The 19,130-nt window shown below is 37.2% G+C and overlaps 1 protein-coding gene across 1 annotated transcript in view; it reads right to left on the bottom strand.

Moving 5' to 3' along the window:
• Nucleotides 1-11,537, bottom strand: part of LOC107747105 (protein diaphanous homolog 1-like) — a 135,910-nt gene extending 124,373 nt beyond the window's left edge. The window contains exon 1 of the mRNA XM_016561530.1: nt 11,005-11,537. Coding sequence (XP_016417016.1) covers nt 11,005-11,106 — 102 coding nt within the window. The 5' untranslated portion in view covers nt 11,107-11,537. The remainder of the gene's footprint in view (nt 1-11,004) is intronic.
• Nucleotides 11,538-19,130: the final 7,593 nt, after the last annotated feature.

Below are 19,130 nucleotides of genomic sequence, written 5' to 3'. Positions count from 1 at the left end.
ATCACTTTTGATCAATTTAAAGCATCCTTGCTAAATAAAAGTATTAATTTCTATCATTTATTTCCAAAAAAAATAAATAAATAAAAAATCATGATTCCAAGCTTTATCTTTTGACTGGTAGTGTAGGCTGATTATTCTTATAGATTGAAACAAATGTGCTTTAGCCAGTATAAAGAGTATGAAAAGTGCTCTGAGTTGCAGCAGAAAAAACAAACACAGAGCTACAACAAAAACGTTGCTGGAGACGGGCTTATTATTGAAAATGCAAACTGATTGTCTGCCAGCAGGAGGCGCTTTGAGAGTGGTAGAACTAGCGGTTTCCCCAGTAACTGCTGTAATCAAATCAGCTCTGCTCATGAATGCTTCTTTGTCAGATAAAATGTAAATGCCATCGAAACTTTTCTGAAGACAGTCCTTTCCTTTCAGAGATACATTCATATAAAACACCCGCGACGTGTTTTGATTTTGAAACGTGCAGTGCTCATGTTTATTCAACGAAGTCAAACGCCACAAATAAATCAATGTATGGGAAACACTGATAATATCGAAATATCAGAAATGTGTTTAAAAATCATATCATCGTTACTGAAAAAAATTATATCGCGATACATATTGATGTTGAATTATTGTCCAGCCCTATGATCAAGTAAAGCTAAGCAGCTTCAGTCCAGTAAACGTTCATCCTAAAATATTGTTAACAATATCAAAGCTGAAGGTCAACGTTTGTACAATTATACTAAAAGACCTTTTACTTGCTAATAATGAGTAAATAAACATCATACTCCTGACACACACACACATACTTTCGACTTGAAATCTGCAGTTACAATCTTTGACTACAAACTAGGGCTGCACGATATATCGATTCAGCATCGATATCGCGATGTGCGCATCCGTGATAGTCACATCGCAGGATGTGCGATGTTTAGTATAGGCTACTGATCGTTATATTTATACTGATTGTTTTCTTTGCTCACACATAGACACGGTGTCTACACCGGACGCAACAGCTGTACAGAGATACCCATTTTAAATAAATATAGTAGCAGAGCTACTGCACGCGATTTTCAGTGCTGGAAATCCACCTATCCTTTGTTGAAACTTCCGCGTCGTCGTGGAGAGCGCAGGTCACGGTTGCTTAGCAACAGCAGACGCCAGCATCCGTGATAGTCACATCGCAGGATGTGCGATGTTTAGTATAGGCTACTGATCGTTATATTTATACTGATTGTTTTCTTTGCTCACACATAGACACGGTGTCTACACCGGACGCAACAGCTGTACAGAGATACCCATTTTAAATAAATATAGTAGCAGAGCTACTGCACGCGATTTTAAGTGCTGGAAATCCGTTTATTCTTTGTTGACACTTCCGAGTCGTCGTGAAGAGCGCAGGTCACGGTTGCTTAGCAACAGCAGACGCCACGAAAGCGCAAGCTTCCGAGCGCTTTGGAAAGAAGGAAAAAGTGGCACGACTGCCGTTTTCCACGCGTTTTTAGGCGCGACATGTGAACGGCCTCAAAGTCTGTCTACACTGGACGCGACAAAGCGACCGTTGCCAATTACTTGAACTTTGTGTCAGTACGTCATAAATAGAACGAGGCATCAGTTTACTGTCGGGGATTTGCCGTGCCGCATCTAGTGTAGACAGCATCACTGATTATTATGGGTTCATTGTATTTTGTCGCGTCACACCGCGCCGCTCGTGTCCAGTGTAGACATACCTGAAAAATATAAAGCACTGCTTATTTCATTTGTATCTTTGTTCTGTTATATTTATCTATGCTTGTAATTTGTTTATTTCCTATGCTGATTTACTCGCCTACAAAATCACCCCAATCATTGATTAGTTTTTTTCTAAATAAACTATTCAAGTCATGTGGTGATTTTTGTTTTCATATTGCAATATATATCGCAAAAAAAGAAAATATCGCAATGTGAGTTTTTTCCAATATCGTGCAGCCCTACTACAAACATTAATAGCCACAGAGAATTAAAACTACACAATAAAGAGATTTAACCCTGCATTTTTTCAGGTCCTTGCATCATGCTAATTTATATGACACGTTTATTATATTCCCAAAATTACACACAGATGTTGTCAGACTCTCGTTTAAACTGACCTCATTTGCCTTTATAGATAAAAACACTTTCTTAATGATTCAGCAGCACAGGTGCTCATCAAAACCCCCTACAGTGCACATCATTTCAGTTTATATACAAAACTGTCTGTCGGTGAGGTAGAACAGCCTGTGATTGGCTGAAGCAGTTTCTGTTGGTTTCTCATCATCCAATCACAATGCCTGAAACTCAGCAAATGCTGCAGCTTCACAGTTTTATAGATCTGTATTTGTTTAAATGTGCAAACCCTGATCTCCTTCATGGCATAATGTGACAGTAAAACACAGGAGTAAGAGCGATAGGGTAAACCTTGACTTCCTGTCGTTATAACTGTTACTTCCTGAAACTGCAAGACGACGCATTTCTAAGAAAACAAACGAACAAAGAGCATCAAACTCACGCGAATGTGAGTCAGCAGACGATCTGCCTGTCGTTACTCTGAACTTCACCATAAACAAACAGACATACAGCATCCAGCGCTGGTCTATCAATCCATCTATCCATCAATCTATCATCCATCCTTCCATTTAGCAATCTATCTCTCCATCCATCCATCTACTAATTTATACCCATCTATCCATCAGTCAGGAATAAACTTTATCTTCAAAATACATTCAAATAGAAAACAGTTATTTTTAATTGTAATAACATTTCACAATATTACTATTTTTACTGTACTTTTAATCAAATAAATGCAGTCTTTTTGAGCAGAAGAGACTTCTTTCAAAAGATATAAAAAAAAACAACACCAAACTTTTGCGTTTTCTTATATACTCTACAAAGTTTTCAGGAGAAGACAGCCACCAACAAAACACTCCAGTTTAAATTCTTGCTTCCTTACAATTCTACAAATTTCACATTTTCTTCAACATTTACTTTCAGTTCATTTCTGTATTTCCGTTTCCCATGAATCTTCCTCTCTCTCTCAGCATCGCGTGGCTCAGTCACCTCAGCTGAACTTCCTGTCAGCTAACTAAATATGAACAACGCCACCAATAATGACTTAAAGAAGTTTCTTTCCATCAGAAAGTGAACGCAGAGGCCCTGCACTCCTAAAGCACACGCTTCTGTGAAATGCATTGTTTTATGAGCAGAGGCGTTTCCCAGACTGCATCTCAGTTACATCACGTGACGTCTGAGAATGTGATCGGATTTTAAAGAGCTACAAATGCTTATTCTTCGAAGAATAAATGTTCTTTCTCTTCTTGTGCTCTGGCATGTGAGGTAAATGCTCGTAAACAGACGCGGGCGGTAGTTCTGAATCAGCAGTCATGTTTTCCTGGACGTCAGAGCTTCGCTGTCGGATAGAGGGATACGGGATATGGTTCAACACTCAGATCTCTTCAGAAAACACCCTGAAAACATCTCTCCTCCATCACCGGACAGACAGGCTTTGGTAGCTTCTTCTGTAAGTCACTCGTGTGACAGATGAGTTTATCAGGCTGGTTTGTGATTGTCATCAGAAATTGAAGGCAGTGAAGCCAGCTGAATTGAGTCTATTTGAGCGTTTCTTATCTTCAGCATCAAGTAGAGCGATAATTCTGTCTGTCAGCATTAAAGTAAAGAGTAATTACTCAAAGTTAACCATTCACATCCCAGACACAAATAAAGCCATGCTGCAAGGGGGAAAAAATACAAAAATTAACACTCTCCAAGCGGCAAACAAGAGTAAAGAGTGGTTTTGAAGAGAAAATAAAAGTATATAATATTTTTTTTTATATTATATAAATATGCCAATATTACTTTCTGTTTTATTTTTTATCAAAATACATAAAAAATATACACAATTGTTCAAAAGTTTGGGGTCAGTGAGATTTTATCTTTAAAGAAATTAATTATTTTTATTCTGCAAGCATTACATTGATCAAAAGTCACAGTAAAGACATTTATAATGTTACAAAAGATTTCTATTTCAAATAGATGATTATGAAAATGTTGTTCTTTTGAACTTTCTATTCATTAAAAAATCCTGAAAAATTTTTACAATATATTCAGATACAAAAGTTATATTAAATTGAAAAAAATATATATTTCACAATATAACCGTTTTAACGGTGTTTTATCATCAAATAAATGTAGTCTTGGTGAACAGAAGACACTTCTTTCAAAATATTTAGATTTAGATTTAGTCATTTAGCAGACGCTTTTATCCAAAGGACAATGAAAGTCAAATAAAAAAAATCAAGACAAGTAATTTTGAATATTGTAATATTTTGAATTAATTTAATTTTTATATTTTTTATATAAGTTTTTGTAATTTTTTAGCATTTTTGTCATTTGTATTACCATTTATTTTTAGGTGTCTAAATAGTTTTAATTACGTTTTAGTTTTTAGTTTTAGTTTACTTCAAAATGAGGAATTCTGCCTTGGCAAAAGCTGAAATAAAATATTTTATTTTTATTTAAGTCATTTTTATGGTTTCAGTTTTAGTTAACGATAAAACCCCTGACAAACTGGAAGAATCATAGTTAATCTAAATGCATCAAAGTATTAATAAACTATAACATTTACTTACAAATAATTTTAACTAAAACATTTTAAAATAGTGATCGACCGATATTGATATTTTATTACCGATACCAATTATTTGCATGTTTATGTGCCCGATAACCGATATGCAGAACCAATATTTATTTACTGTTATAAAGTAAATAAATGACTGAGTGAAGTAAGAACATACTTCACTTTGGTTTTTCCTCTTTTCAGTCATCTTTTTTTTTTTAAGTGTTGAAAATTAGCAGTCTTTCATGTTAAATTTAATCTTTATATTACAACAATAAAAAACATTTTATTTATAAAAAGCATCAACAGCAACAACACTAATATTAACAATAAGCAAAATAAATGTAGAATGTCTAATGTTTTCAAATGGAGAAAATAAATAAAGGACAGGAGTCATATATGTAAAAATGTCAGTGATGCTGCAAATAAATAGCTGAATCAGTGTTTTTAATCCAATTCATTGAAATGGACAGTTTCACAAAAATTTATTAACCTTCCATTCCATAAACTACAGGCATTGTTGCTACTGAGATTTTAATTAAAGACACTTAAAGATAGTGGTGGGTGATATGGCAAAAATATCATATCACGTTTTTTTTCACGATATTATCACGAATCTTTGTCATGTTGGTTTTACTACTTTGCCAGCTGTCTGAGCAGTACAGCCAAACTAATTTCCCTATTTTAAAAACAAAGCCTTACAAAGTAACAAAATATAAAATAAAAAAGAAAAGAATGGCAGACATTTTGGCCAAATCTATGTCATTATTTTATCTTTGTTATCAAAAATAAGAACAAAGATACACGTTACAAATACACATAATATACAAATAAAACTAACATTGCTTTATTTTTCAGGTACAGTGGGTGTATTTAGCAGTAGCATTCAAGAAATTGAATAAACAAATATAAAAATAAAACACTATATATACACTTCACTGTATAAATTATACATTGATTCTAATTAAAGCAGCTGTATTAAAAGTTCTTCAGTCAAGAGCAGTGAGTGATTTTTCTCTTTGTTTTATTAACATTAAAGGCATAGTTCACCCAAAAATGAACATTCTGTCATGATTAACTCTAAAATTGTTTTAATCCTGAATGAGTTTCTTTCAGGTGTTGAATATAAAAGTTATTTTGAAGAATGTGGGTAACCAAACAGTTGCTTGTCCCCAGTGACATCCATGGTATTTTTTTCCCTACTATCAAAGTCAATGGGGACCAGCAGCTGTTTGGTTACCCACATTCTTCAAAATATCTTCTTTTACGTTCAGCACAAGAAAGAAATTAATACAGGTTTGGCACAACATGAAAGTGAGTAAATAAAGACAGATTTTTCATTTTTGGGTGAACTATCCTTTGACAAGTGGCAGCATGTTTAGTACAATTAGTCTGCTGTCGCTTTAAGATCTGCACGCATCTAATATAAATGCATGCATCCGTTTTTTTCTCAACTGTTTTCTCAACAGTATTAGCATAATCAGACACGAAAGATAACTTAGGCTACATTCACACTAGTGCGTTTTCATTTTAAAATGCATAACTTTTGCTATGGTTACGCCTGTCGTTTACACTACTCCGGCGTTTTCGACCATCGAAAACAGAGATTTTCGAAAACGCCGCAGACCCCGTTTTAGTTTGAAAACTCCTGGGGTTTGGTTTCAGTGTAAATGGACCAAAACGGAGACTTTTGAAAACGATGGCGTGGCTGTCAACATTCGCTCTGTGTATCCTTGACGACCGTGTAAACAATATCATCATGCTCATTGTTGTACCTGCATGAATGGTCATGTGACATGCGTTTTCGGTTGTGTAGTGTGGATGGAGAACGTTTCTGAAAAGCAGTGAACACGCAAGTGTAGACGAGGATTGTTTTCACTTTAAAACACCATTTTAAAACAAAAACGCACTAGTGTAAACAGGGCCTTAGTCCAGGAATCAGGCACTGTTTGACAGGCTTTTTAGTGTGCGCGCGCTTCAGGTGTACGCGCTCAGAAAAAGCGCATGTCAGAACAGCACACGAATTAAATGTTTAACCGGCAAGGCACATGCAAATAATGTACTTTTGTAATTGTGAATAAGTGCAATGTCCCATGAGTCTAACTCTACCACTGAGTTAACATTTGGCGTTGTACAGCATATTGAGACTGAGGCGCCAGAAAGGCAACTGATAGAATGTGTGCTGTAGCACGATACTATGATATTTCTGCAAAAGCAAATCAAGAACTGGTCATGAAAGTGGGCTCTTTTGGCAAAAGTGTGTTAAAATCATCACAATACTCTAAGTACTCAAGTGTGGTAAGCTTTTTAAATGTTTTTAATGAAGTCTCTTCTGCTCACCAAAGCTGAATTTATTTGTCTATTTGAATAGATTTTAAAATGTAATTTATTACTGTGATGCAAAGCTGAAATTTCAGCATCATTACTCCAGTCTTCAGTGTCACATGATCCTTCAGAAATCATTCTTATATGCTGATTTGCTGCTCAAGAAACATTTATATTATCAGTGTTAAAACAGTTGTGCTGCTTCATATTTTTGTGGAAACAATCATACACTTTATTTTTCAGGATTCTTTGATTAATAGACAGTTGAAAAGAACAGCATTTATTTGAAATAGAAATCTTTTTAAACATTATAAATGTGTTTCCTGTAACTTTTAACCAATTTAATGCATCCTTGCTGATTAACTGACCACAAACTTTTGAATGCCTAAATGTGTTTGTGTCTTTGACAGGGCTATTTTTAATTTTCTGGTAACTCATGACCCAGACAGCGAGAGCGTAACACCAAACACGTCCTGTTGTGAAAACACAGCAGTCGCCTACATTTTAACTTTTAATGAATAACTTCTCTGCTTTAGACGCACGCCCCACCGAGATCAACGCAGATCACGAGTTCAACACACACGAGAGGATGCTGATGGGTCGTACGTGACGCCAAAGACGGTTTGCCCTCTAAACAACATAAAATCCAAATCATGTACTTATGATCTCTGTGTACGATCTGTACACATAACAAGCAGGTAGAGGCAGGGGAAGAGGATATGACATCATAAAACAGAGACGCTGGACCATCTCGGCAGGGGACAAATGTAAGCAGCGACCTGTGGACATTCAGCCACTGATCCAATCTCCCTCACAGAAATGACTTCCGTACTTAAACATGACCTTCTGCTCTTTTCAGAAAAACACCAGCGGCAAGTGTGTGTGTGTTTGACATCCTTGCTGAAGGGAGAGTGTGAAACCATTGAGAGGGCAGATGAGAGACAAGGACGCTCGGCTCCAGACCCGAAGCACAAAACCGTTTCGCGCTACTGAACACACTTTCAAATGAAGCATCTGAAGTGCTGAGCGTGAATTCACTGTGGTGGAAATGGAAATTCTAGACTTTAAGACCTTTCAGGACTACAATCAATGAGAAATAAACACGAGAGCTAAACACCGAACTATCAGAGCAAACTTTAAATCATCTAAACTCCAGACGCAACACAAGGCCTCTGATAATACAAGCTCAGCTTTGAGAAAAGCATCTATTAAGGGCCCTATAAAAATCTGTTTCGTTTTCTCTCCAAATTCTATTTTTATTTGTTCCCAATTTCCACTTTTTCAGAATTCCATTTCGAGAAAAGCATCTATTAAGGGCCCTATAAAAATCTGTTTCGTTTTTTCTCCAAATTCTATTTTTATTTGTTCCCAATTTCCACTTTTTCAGAATTCCATTTGATTTTTTCCCAAAATTTTCTGAAATGGAACAATTTAGTGAAGCTTTTTTTTTTTTTTAAGTTTTGTTCAGCATCATATTTGATACATCAGGTTTTTATGGTTCATATAGAATGAAATAGTGAGAATACGGAGGAAAAAACAGCCAATTTTTATGCAGAAATATGCAATTTGGTGCAGATGCTGATATTTATATGAATGAAATTCTGACTGTAATATAATTCAATCAGATCTTTATAACAGTATAGCAGATACGTACATAATATGATATAAATATCAGTTGTCACTCTATATCTCCAATAATGTCTTAGTAAGATGATATTCATATGCTTAGCTTGATGAGCAAAACATATAATGCAATGCCAGACAATGATGATTGAGAGATGAACAAATAAATGTCCTTTAAAAGCCTGATGATCATATGTGACACTCACTGATTTTTCCAAAAAAATAATGTCTGGATAATCAACTTGATAAAAGTCAGCAAAGATTTCACAGCAAAAAGACACGTGAAGCACGAGCAGAAGGTGGACGTTTGTACAATTAAACTAAAAGCCTTTTACTTGCTAAAAAACATCTAAACTATCAATCAGACAACAGAATGCATGTAGTAGATTGAGTGCAACAGGTTTAACAACAAAGTTTTGATCATGGTGATCATTTAGAGGCCTTTGAAATTGGAGTATAAAATACAATACAGTAGAGTGGACTTTACAGTTTTAATGTAAAATGGTATGGCGTTTTGGTGGTAATTATGGTAGAAAGAAGTGTCTAGAGTTTCACTATAACACACCAGGTGCGTTTGGGACTCTATGGAAACACTGTCTAATGATGGAATATCAGTTTCCCATCAGAATGTAGGCTTGTTTGGATTAGCATGGTACCATCTTATATATTCTGCATAAAATATCCCACTACATCTGCCAAAATGTGCAGTATGCAATCATGACATACTGCATGAGATACTGTATTATACAATACAATTCGCTCAACTTGACCATACATTTCCATGTGACGAAACAGCTGATAAAAACCTCACAATAATCCACAAGCAATCCACAGCACTCCAGTCCAGTCCATCAATTAACATCTTTTGAAGCCAAAAGCTGTGTTTGTAAGAAATAAATCCAGTGTTTTTTTGTTTTGTTTTTTGCATTTGAATGGTGCTTGATCGGTGCATATTTCTCTACTGATTCAGACAAGATGACTTTTGCACTGGAGGAAGTGTTATTATGGACTCATATTTTGGTCAGAAGCAACACTTTAAAATCCATATTTCTCTACTGATTCAGACAAGATGACTTTTGCACTGGAGGAAGTGTTATTATGGACTCATATTTTGGTCAGAAGCAACACTTTAAAAACAAAATGCCTTAATGATGGATTTGTTTCTTACAAACATGCAGCGTTTGGTTTCACAAGATGTTAATTGATGGACTGGAGTCATATTAATTACTTGTGGATTATTGTGATGTTTTTATCAGCTGTTTGGACTCTCATTCTGACGGCACCCATTCACTGCAGAGGATCCATTGGTGAACAAGTGATGTAATGCTACATTTCTCCAAATCTGTTCCCATGAAGAAACTAACTCATCTACATCTTGGATGCCGGCCTGAGGGTGAGCAAATTTTCTTTTCTTTTTTTTGGATGAACTATATGATTAAAAAGTTGATTAAAAAGAACAATCTTACCACAAGGAACAACTTATGGTTTCTTACTCATAATATTTGTAAAAAAAAATAATAATAAAAAAAAAAAAAAGTATGCATATCGGCTACACATATGTGGATTCGAGGGAACGAATTGGAAGTTCAGACACTATACAGTGTGCAGTATGCACACACACAGCCCAGCTGAAGAGACATTGGTGGGCGTGGCTTGAGTGTTGATGCGAGGGCGCGCGCTAGAGTACCCCCATCCACACGAGCTCCAGGACTCCTTAATGACGTCACAGAATTCCCTCACATTCGCGCTTTTCAAGTTCCACAACTTCCAAGTGTTGTTTACCCAAAGGCAATAAAATTCCTGTAACTGAATGTGCTCTGTAATCGATGCCGCTCTGCGAGTGACAGCACGCAAGCCGCCGGAACCGCTCTGAAACAACATAAACGCTTTACACTTCGGAACAGTGTTACAGTCAAAACGCAACTCAGCGCTTCGCACTGAAACATGTCATTTTGCAGACAAACAATGCTGTAGGCCTATGTCGCGGTAAAACAGTATATTACGCTTTTTACATGGAACTCCAATGAATGATGTTACCACTGTCCAAAAACATACTTTTTACGTTACTATCAGAGGTGACAGCTATCTAACTAGAAATGTGGGGGGTTAAAAGTCTCCTGAATTGAAGAGGTTCAGTATTACTGATGTTGAATGTTTAAGGTCCCTTCCTGATATGTGTAACCCTTTAAAGGAACAGTGATACTTCAAAACACACTTCACACTCGACTTCCTCAATCAGAGAAGTCGAAGAACGTCGCGAGCGAGCTGCGAAACTTCTCAAACTGATCAGAGCTTCATGATTGCATGTAGGAAATGTGAATTTAAACGTCTTTGAGTTTAATAAACATCCAGGTTCAAGCATAAACATATTTACCAACACCCTGATGCTTCACTGAAGTACTGACAGCACAATAAGAACATCAAACACTTACAAACTTCTTCTTTCCGTCGCCTTCGTCATAGTTCTTCTTGCTTTTCTTCTCCTTGTCTTTCCCACTTTTTGGAGCACCAGCAGATGCTGAGTTTGGATCCATTTTTGTGCTGTAAAATCACTTATATTCCTCAGATGTGGATCCTCACACGCCCGCTCAGGGCGTCTTTACCCGCGGCCTGGTGCTGCTGCGCGCCGCCGGCCTGTGTTCGTCCTCCGGCACAAAGGAAAAGGAGGGAAGTTTGAACCCTGAGGCCCGGTTTCACGGACGTGTGCTGGTTTTCGGACCTTTCGCGACTCGATACGCGCCCGCGCTGATCTCCGCACACAAGTTTCCGTGTTTTCGCGCGAATTTGTCTCGATGGCGAATAAACAAACTTCGCGTTAAGTCTCTAAACCTGTCAATCTATAGAGCTGTCATGAATTCCTTTGATCACTGATTTCAAGTCCTGACGCTTCATGGTAAAGTCCTCAGATCGTACGAACAGCCATGATCAGCTGAAGTTTTCCGCTTTCTCTCTTTCTCTCTTCCTGTGTGTGTTGGGCAGGTCAGATGGGCGGAGCCAACATGCGCGCAGACACACACCTGAGTATATCACACACAGGTAGACAAATACTGACCCCTGCTGACCCCTCACGTGTCAGTCATCTAAAATATGAATTAAAATAAGCTGTAACAACGTAAAAGATTGTCATACATTGTGATACACACAGCCATCCTCATAATGGAATATTCCGATATTAAAACTGACTTGCCGATAAGGTTTTCACATTGGTTCATCTTTATAAATAGTAAAAAGTTTATTTAAAGTTAAAAATATTATTGTTATTAAGTAGGCTAATGAATACTTTTAATCAGCAAGATTTTGATAAGAAATTAATAAGTGACAGTAAAGACATTTAGCCTATGTTACAAAAGATTTCTATTTCCATTAAATGCTATTCTTTTGAACTTTCTAATCATCAAAGAATCCTGAAAATATAAATTTATCACAGTTTCCTCAAAAAAATATGAATGTTTTAACACTGATAATCAGAAATGAGAATATTAGAATGATTTCTGAAGGATCATGTGACACTGAAGACTGGAGTAATGATGCTGAACATTCAGTTTTGATCACAGGAATAAATTACATTTTAAAATATATTTACATAGAAAACAGGTACATAGAAATTAATTAATGATCTTTTTTTATTTAAAAACATATTTTTTTCTGTTTATTTTTCTTTCTCCTGGCATATGCAGCAATGTAATTTTCTACTACATGTTCTAATCTAAAATAAAAATATAAATTAAAAATAAATAAAAATAAAAAGGAAACTATATTTCTTCCTCACAAACCTTTATTTTATTTCTAAGCGAAGCGCGCCACCTGCTGGTATGAAGTTGAACAGCCGCTGCGTGTTAGTGTGCATCACAGCACATTCATGTGGTTTAAAAAACAGAGAAAACTTAATTTAGACTTGCCTTCTTGTTTCTTATTTGTCCCATTAACAGGTAAAGCAGAACGGATCCTGGTGAATTCATGCTGGTTGAGGCACATTAAGAGCCGTTTCACAGTTTGCTCATCTTTCCAATATCATTAACTTTAATGCCAGACTTCAGGAACGCCGGAGAAACGCTGCTGACAGTTGACTTACTTAGTGTTCTTCAGCGGTGTGTGTAATTAACAGGCCTCGAACGGTTGAGTGTGTGTCATACAGAGACAAAAAAGAAAAGAAAAGCTCTTTGCAGAAAGTCTGTGCATCCATTTCTCTCTTAAAGGAATGCACAATATGTCTCCCAGCTCTGCAGAAATCAGTCTGATATTGTCCACAGTCAGCCAGTCACTGCGTGTTTCTTAGTGAATGTGCTGACTCAAGCCAACCCAGTTTCACACTGAGTCATTATCATCTACAGCACACACTCCAATTTACCCAAACTCTCATCTAAAATCCCACCAGCGGGCCTGTGACACTGAAGGGCCCTGGAATGACAGAATGTAATGTAATGATGGTTTGTTGTGAAGTAATGAGGACATTCTCTGTCATGCAGGGCTTTTCACTCAAAGACACTTCTATTGTCTTTATGACTGCGGATTAACCCAGAGACTAACACTATAAATTTACCATTTTTAGAAATATTAGTTAGTCTGGTTAGGAAGCAGTTTCTCTGTTGAGAACAGGGGAACAAAGAGTGTTTATGACACTTCCCACGAATACAGTACAAATCACATGTACAATCATTGTTTAAAGCAATAAAAACACAAATAGCCAGTGGGAAATATTGAGTAGGTAAAATGAATTATTAAACAATTAACACTGCATAAACAATAGCTACTGCAGCTTCACATCAAATAAATAACACAGCTCATATGATATTTAGTGTGAGCTCCTGCAGAGAATGAACATTTTCTGAAAGTTATGCGCTTCCTCTCAGCTGCCCTTTAAAAACCCTTTCTAAGAGTTACAGACCCCTTTCCTTTATAGTTGAAAGTTCCCTTCAAATCTTCTGGGGACATTTTCAGCAAAGTTGTCCTCAAAAGTGTTGCTAGGTCAGAAACTCTCTCTCTCTCTCTCTCTCTCTCTCTCTCTCTCTCTCTCTTTCTCTCTCTCTCTCACACACACACACACACACACGGCCTCAAACCGATCAAAATCTGTGGTTATTTGAGGACTGTATCTTATTATACCTCAAAACAGTTGGATATTTCAGTCATGGCCATTGGTTTCTCTCAGTCTCTGTGAGCTGCTCGGAAAGGCTCTTGAGGAAAGAGACACATCCATTTGTCTTGGTTTCATATTATAGGCCTCTGTGTCTCTTTCTTATTGAGTCGCACCTGATTCTCTGCGTCTGTCATCGCGGCTTTGACACATCGGATGCGGATTAAGACAGATATCAGATTGATTTATATCTCCGCTGGCGTCGGCGTCTTACGTAACTTCGGGAGAATAAAATAACTGTCAGACAAACATCGATAGATGATTCGGGCTCAGCTGTGCGGAAGCCAGACTAACTACTGCTTGACTCATTTAGCTGCTGCTTTCATACAAAGTGTCTCACAGGAAACAATAATGACATTTCAGAGGGTTTGAACCTTAAACCTTTAGCTCAGATCTTTAAAGTTCAGCACCAAATCTTTAAACTCAGCACCAAAATTCAAAAACCCTGTCATCATTTACTCATCCAAATGACTGACTGACTTCCATGGAAAAATGCTCAAACCACTTATTGTTAACTTTGCAAGACTATTGAAAATCTTAGTTAATATACAATAAAATAAATAAAGCTCGAATTAAATAAAATATAAATATTAGATGAAAAACTTAAACAAAGATAGAAAAATGGCAGCTAACTTAAATAAAACAAGTTGAAGTACTAACATCATTAATACTAAAACTCTATCTTTAAAGTTCAGCACCAAATCTTTAAACTCAGCACCAAAATTCAAAAACCCTGTCATCATTTACTCATCCAAATGACTGACTGACTTCCATGGAAAAATGCTCAAACCACTTATTGTTAACTTTGCAAGACTATTGAAAATCTTAGTTAATATACAATAAAATAAATAAAGCTAGAATTAAATAAAATATAAATATTAGATGAAAAACTTAAACAAATATAGAAAAATGGCAGCTAACTTAAATAAAACAAGTTGAAGTACTAACATCACTAATACTAAAACTCTAAAAAAATAATAAAATAAAAAAGCCGAAGAAGAAATATTAAAAAACGAATAAAAATGACAAAAGTACATAAATTACTAAAACGTAAACTAAAATTAAAAATTGAAAATCTAAAAATAAAACCTATTCAAACGATTAATAAATACTATAATTAAATAATAATAACAACAATAAATAATGTAATAAAAACTAAAATGAAAGTGAAAACTGAAAATCTAACAATAAAGGCTTATTCAAACTATTAATAAATACTTTATTTAAAACTTTACTTAAATTTAAAGATAAAAACGACAGAAAAATTACAACAAAATTATTATTATAACTTAAATTTAAATGAAAACTGTAAATATGAAAACAAAAGGTTATTCAAATTATTACAATATACTATTTGATACGACAAAAACAAAACAGAATTGCTAAACTTTAAACTAAAATTAAATCTTAATAAATGCTATAATAGTATATAAATACTACTAAAATAATGAAGATTAGAAATATTGCCTTGGCAACTAACTAAAAAAATATGCTGAGGGATGATCTTATAGAACAGCATGAGCACGTTTGCTTCTTCTCATCACAACCTCATCCTATCAACCGGAATAAAATATCAGTACATTTTCCAGACACTCATGAATGTGAGATTTAATCATGGTTTAACATCATACAAGAAAATAATCTCTTACATAACGCACAGGACTTGTGATAAACCGTTGATGGACATAAAAGGCCGTGCAGAAGTACAAAACAGTCATTATATACAGACAGATCGATCACACAGGTGAGTTCGGCTTCAATCCGCCACTGATTCTGTTATCCAAACCGGTCTGCATCCATTGTGGGGCTCGAACGGGTCATTTGTAGGAGCTGCGGGCCTCTCGCAGTGAGCGGTCGTAAGGCATGGAGGCGAAGAAAGAGCTCCTCAGCTGACAGTTGATGAAGAACACGATGAGGAGGACCAGCAGGAAGAGCACCAGGCACATCACCACATACGTGGCCAGGTCTGGTTTGTCGGGCTCGCCCTCTCGTAAGGTGCTCCCGCGGTCCGTAGGCTTCAGGAGGGCCGACACGCTCACGGGCCCGTGAGACAGCGGCGCCGGCGTGTGTGTGTTGTTCATCAGGTCAAAGTCTCGTGCTGCTACCGTGGAGTTCAACAGCATCTGCCTCAGCATGATGAATCTAGACTGAAACAGATACTTTTGGTATAATTTGGTATACTTTGCTATATTGCAGCTGTTCCATACTGGTTAGTTTCCTCTAACAGTCATAACTTTGATTGACTATTAACATTAAGTCATGAGTAAGTGAGTACACTGGTCCACTTAAACTGGTATACATACACATAAATACATAGTGTGTACCTGGTATTCCCAACGGTATGGGGTCCAAATGTGCGTGTGCATTTTTATATGGGTGATGTTCGACTGGACCGATTCTGATCGTAGTGGTGGCCGTTTGGATCAAAAAATGCCAGGGCTGATTTTTTTGTCCCAGTCCAGCCCAGTCTGTGTCTGCACAGTCGACTTTCATAAAAATAAACCTAACAGGCTTTAAACTGGAATGAAAGCTTTGACAACTAACCCCGTTCTCCTCTACATGTAACTTGATGAATGTAAATACACGACTGCGCGCATGAGTTCTGCAATTAAAACATTGGAATTATCTAAAACTACATACACTCTCAGAAAAAAAGGTGCAAAAGCTGTCACTGGGTCAGTAAGACTCTTTAGGTGCCTTTTGAAATGGCATCGCCCCAGAGACAGCTTTTGTACCTTTTTTTTCTGAGAGTGTAAGATGCGCGCTCTGTTGCGCGTTATTTAAGAGGTTTCAGGGTTTCGCTTACCGTCTGTGCGCCGCGGACAGCAGGGCGAGGAGGACGCGGCGCGTCGTTGCGTTCGCATTCCACGAACACCCCAAGACCACCACACCTCCAACACACCTCAGACAAGAGCTCTGATCATCCGCACTGCATCCACAGGTGACTCAATCAGTCTATCCATGTCCCTTTCCATAGATTCATGCGCTAGCGCACTGGGTCAGTAAGACTCTTTAGGTGCCTTTTGAAATGGCATCGCCCCAGAGACAGCTTTTGTACCTTTTTTTTCTGAGAGTGTAAGATGCGCGCTCTGTTGCGCGTTATTTAAGAGGTTTCAGGGTTTCGCTTACCGTCTGTGCGCCGCGGACAGCAGGGCGAGGAGGACGCGGCGCGTCGTTGCGTTCGCATTCCACGAACACCCCAAGACCACCACACCTCCAACACACCTCAGACAAGAGCTCTGATCATCGGCACTGCATCCACAGGTGACTCAATCAGTCTATCCATGTCCCACTGTGTGCCTTTCCATAGATTCATGCGCTAGCGGAGAGAGAAGACCTCTCCAATCACACCGACGGATCCAAATGTCTCTAAATAAACGCGCAGTGAAGGTCAATAACAGCGCAAGACGGGTCTCAGTATCCTCGCACACACAGAATCACTCCTTTCCGACAGGTTTCCATGCTTTGGACCTGCGCCCGTCTAATCAACATCCCGTCGCATGCAGGGAAAGTGGCTCTCCACATGCGTATCCGTCATCCACGACCTCCTGTCACTGGGGTCGAGCGATCCGGTTCGGCTGGAGAGGAAGAGTATTTACGAACAAATAAAAGAAACATAGAAACGAAAGATACACGAGCGATTCTATTTGCGCAATGGAGATGGAGACGCGCGAATGTCTTTCACTCCTCAGATAGACTCTTTAATTTGAGACCAAGTGAGTGGAAGAGTTTCAGGAGGGTGCGGAATGTCTCAGAGAGGTTTTACCGGGAGAGAGAGAGAAACATGCAGCCTATCAGGTGAACGAGCCATTTAAAGGGACCGTTTGAGCTGCTGATGTCATGACGAGTTTAGTTATGTCCCGATAAATATAAAAATACCTATAACGATAATTATATTAGCGTCCAAACCAACACACATGTTCTGTTTATTATAAGTGCGTGCTCATCTGTCATCGGCTCCATCTGCCGCTAAATGTGCAAGTTCTCTAAAATTGGTGGATTCTGAGTGGCTGTCAATGTTTTTAACGTTCATCAGCTGGAAAAAAAATTATCGTGAAACTGGTTCCAACAATATAGTTATCGAATATCGTTATCGGTATAGCTTTGATGTGGACTCCATATTGTCAGAATTAAAACGATAAAACTTTATAATTATTGTCCTTGGTGAGAACATTAATTCAACAACATAAGATGTAACATAAAACCCATAACTTATGTACATAACTTATAAGAAAAACTAAGAAGAAACATTGATTTCAATGAAAAACCATCGAATATGACCTAGCTGTCACACAGGGAATTTTGGGAATGTCAATTCAGGGTTTTTCTTGTTCTTGTTGCACGTGCCCCCTCAGATTTTGGATTTTGAATGCAGCTTCCAAAAGACAAAACATAGCCGATTAATATCTTCTATATTTAATAAAACATCGTGATAACTTTGGTCACTATAATCGTGATATGAAATTTTCATACCGTTACATCCCTAGTGTGTACGAATCTGTAAGATATTAATTTCATAGTGTAAACAGCTTCAGTGATTTTAATGGGAGTTTTTGAGAGTGCTTGAACTAGACTGTCAGTGAAAATGTTCTTTGATGATGTAAATGTTCTTTGCTCTCTTTCTGAACAATGAAAGTGTTATGATTAGTAGCCTAACTTGCAATGTTTTTATTCACATTAACTTTCAATGTTAAATTCACATTAAATATAAAGTCAGTCGTATTAAAAATATGTTATGGCATGACACTCATATCTGTTAATTAAGTAAACCGCAGGTTTTTAAATGTCAATTCAGGGTTTTTCTTGTTCTTGTTGCACGTGCCCCCTCAGATTTTGGATTTTGAATGCAGCTTCCAAAAGACAAAACATAGCCGATTAATATCTTCTATATTTAATAAAACCACACCGGCGTGATTAGAACGTTCAGTGCGTCATATCATCAGCTGCTAAATTCAAATCTGTGTTCGTTCGCTGGCTGGCGCTGAGCCAGATACAGATGAGTTTTACACATGATGCTGTTGAGCTTATGACCATTCAGAGGTGTTCAGATGAGTCATCGCTAAAATGCAGGTGCTTTCTTCAGATTCACATTAACTTTCAATGTTAAATTCACATTAAATATAAAGTCAGTCGTATTAAAAATATGTTATGGCATGACACTCATATCTGTTAATTAAGTAAACCGCAGGTTTTTATGCGTAGTTAATAGATTACATTATTAGGTTACTTTGACCGTCGCCCACTATAGATCAACATAATCTATAAAGGTGAGAATCAAGCTATTTCATGATATAGTTAATGCGTTTGGGGATGTTTCGAATTAACAGGAAAAAATAAATAAAACATAAGTGCTGTTGTGGCTGCTGTGCGTCACATGAAGCCCCCCCCAACTCGTGCCCCCTCAAAAATAATGAGTGCATGACG

This window comes from Sinocyclocheilus rhinocerous, unplaced genomic scaffold (genome assembly GCF_001515625.1).
Source record: "Sinocyclocheilus rhinocerous isolate Xijiao unplaced genomic scaffold, SAMN03320098_v1.1 scaffold168, whole genome shotgun sequence".
Classification (NCBI taxonomy): Eukaryota; Metazoa; Chordata; class Actinopteri; order Cypriniformes; family Cyprinidae; genus Sinocyclocheilus; species Sinocyclocheilus rhinocerous.
Note: the sequence above shows the minus strand (reverse complement) of the source record. Positions and strands in the feature narration are given on the sequence as shown.